This window comes from Galeopterus variegatus, unplaced genomic scaffold (assembly GCF_000696425.1).
Source record: "Galeopterus variegatus unplaced genomic scaffold, G_variegatus-3.0.2 Scaffold25403, whole genome shotgun sequence".
NCBI classification, from domain to species: Eukaryota; Metazoa; Chordata; class Mammalia; order Dermoptera; family Cynocephalidae; genus Galeopterus; species Galeopterus variegatus.
Genome location: NW_007751514.1, coordinates 1 through 1,486, shown reverse-complemented (window position 1 = coordinate 1,486; position 1,486 = coordinate 1). Strand labels below are relative to the sequence as shown.

The 1,486-nt window shown below is 56.4% G+C and overlaps 1 protein-coding gene across 1 annotated transcript in view; it reads right to left on the bottom strand.

Moving 5' to 3' along the window:
- LOC103583654 (melanoma-associated antigen B5-like) overlaps positions 1–731 on the bottom strand; it is a 3,231-nt gene extending 2,500 nt beyond the window's left edge. Inside the window, exon 1 of the mRNA XM_008564912.1 lies at positions 724–731. Coding sequence (XP_008563134.1) covers positions 724–731 — 8 coding nt within the window. The remainder of the gene's footprint in view (positions 1–723) is intronic.
- Positions 732–1,486: the final 755 nt, after the last annotated feature.

The window sequence follows — 1,486 nt, the reverse complement described above, 5'->3', positions numbered from 1 at the left end:
GGAACTTAGAGTGTGTTCTAGGCTGCAGGGTGCCAGCACTGCCTGGGGTGTACTCAGGATACGGCAGCAGCCGGTAGTGGGGGGCCTTCTCTTCTGGGGGGTGAGGGTCCACTCAGTTCATCATCTGAATGATCCCGTATATTGTTGCCAGTCCTGGGCCCCCTGTATTCTGCTGCCCTTAAGTCGACACCTCAAATCAAAGCCATGCCTCACTGAGACCACACAGGAGGAAGGGAAGGAGCTTTGCGGCCCTTCATTCCTCTTGGGGGGCACCCAGCTGAAAGCCAGGCGGACTCTTCTCTGCCATGGCCTTTTTGGGGCTTCAGTTCTCATTCAAGGAATTCACCTGAGCTCCAGATAGTGCCTGTTATACANAGCCAGGCAGACTCCTCTCTGTCATGGGCTGTTTGGGGCTTCAGTTCTCATTCAAGGAATTCACCTGAGCTCCAGACAGTGTCTGTTATACATTTTTCTGCCTCCCGGTGGCTGCACCCTCACACCAAAGATAGCATCTCCTTTAGATTTAATACAAAGAAGTGAAGGGAAGCCTCAGTCCAAAAGCCCTGCTCTGGGCCTGCAAATGATGAATGCAGGGGTGGGGCTCAGACCCATTGTGTTCTGTTCACTGACCGGTGGTCCCATCAACCTTTCCTTTGAGCCTTAGCATGGCCTGGAACCTCGCTCTTCCTGAGGCCCCCTAGTAGGGTATGAGGGCCGACTCACCTCTCCATGGTGTCCCAAGGCTGACAATAGGGGATGGATTTGGTGCTACCCTCCTCGTCGATGTTCCCCTCGACGTCAGGGTCATGCCACCCTCGACATCAGGGACATGCCCTTGACTCAAACCCTCCTACCTCGGACGTTAGGCCGTCCCCTTTAGACAAAATCCTTTACCACCACCACCAGCAGCACCCCATTCCCCTTCCCCTGTGATACCATATATGGTTTCCTTTGCTCACTTGAGCACCCTCCTCTCAGACCAAGGCCCTCACATTCCTCAGACTCTCCTTGCAGAAGTTAGCCCGATAGCCCTGCCCAGGGCCTCCCAGGGGCGACAGCAGGGGCAGGCTCTGTGCCACCTGACTCTTCTGGGATAGATGGTCCCCTCAGAACTCACTCCGGGTTCCACTCTAGATTCCCTGCAGGGCATGTTACGCCTTCCTCTGTTGACATCAAGCCCGTCTCCTCAGACCCAAACCCTCAGGTTTCTAATATCATCACATGGGAAGGTACGGCTCACGTAGGCTCGGTCTCCATGTTTGGGACCTCCGGGAGCTACAAACAGGGGTTGGGTGGGACTCTCCCCTGTGTGTCCCCCCATGACTGTCAGGGTCTGCTTGTCCTCAGCTGAACAGGGGCCTCCCACTTTTCCCACAGCCCTCCCCTTCCCGAGACTCGAGAGGGAGGACTGAGCGGCCATCTTGGCCGGCCCGCTCCCTTCATAGCTCCCGAGACTGAGAACGGGGGGTGCGGTGGCTTTGTGGGA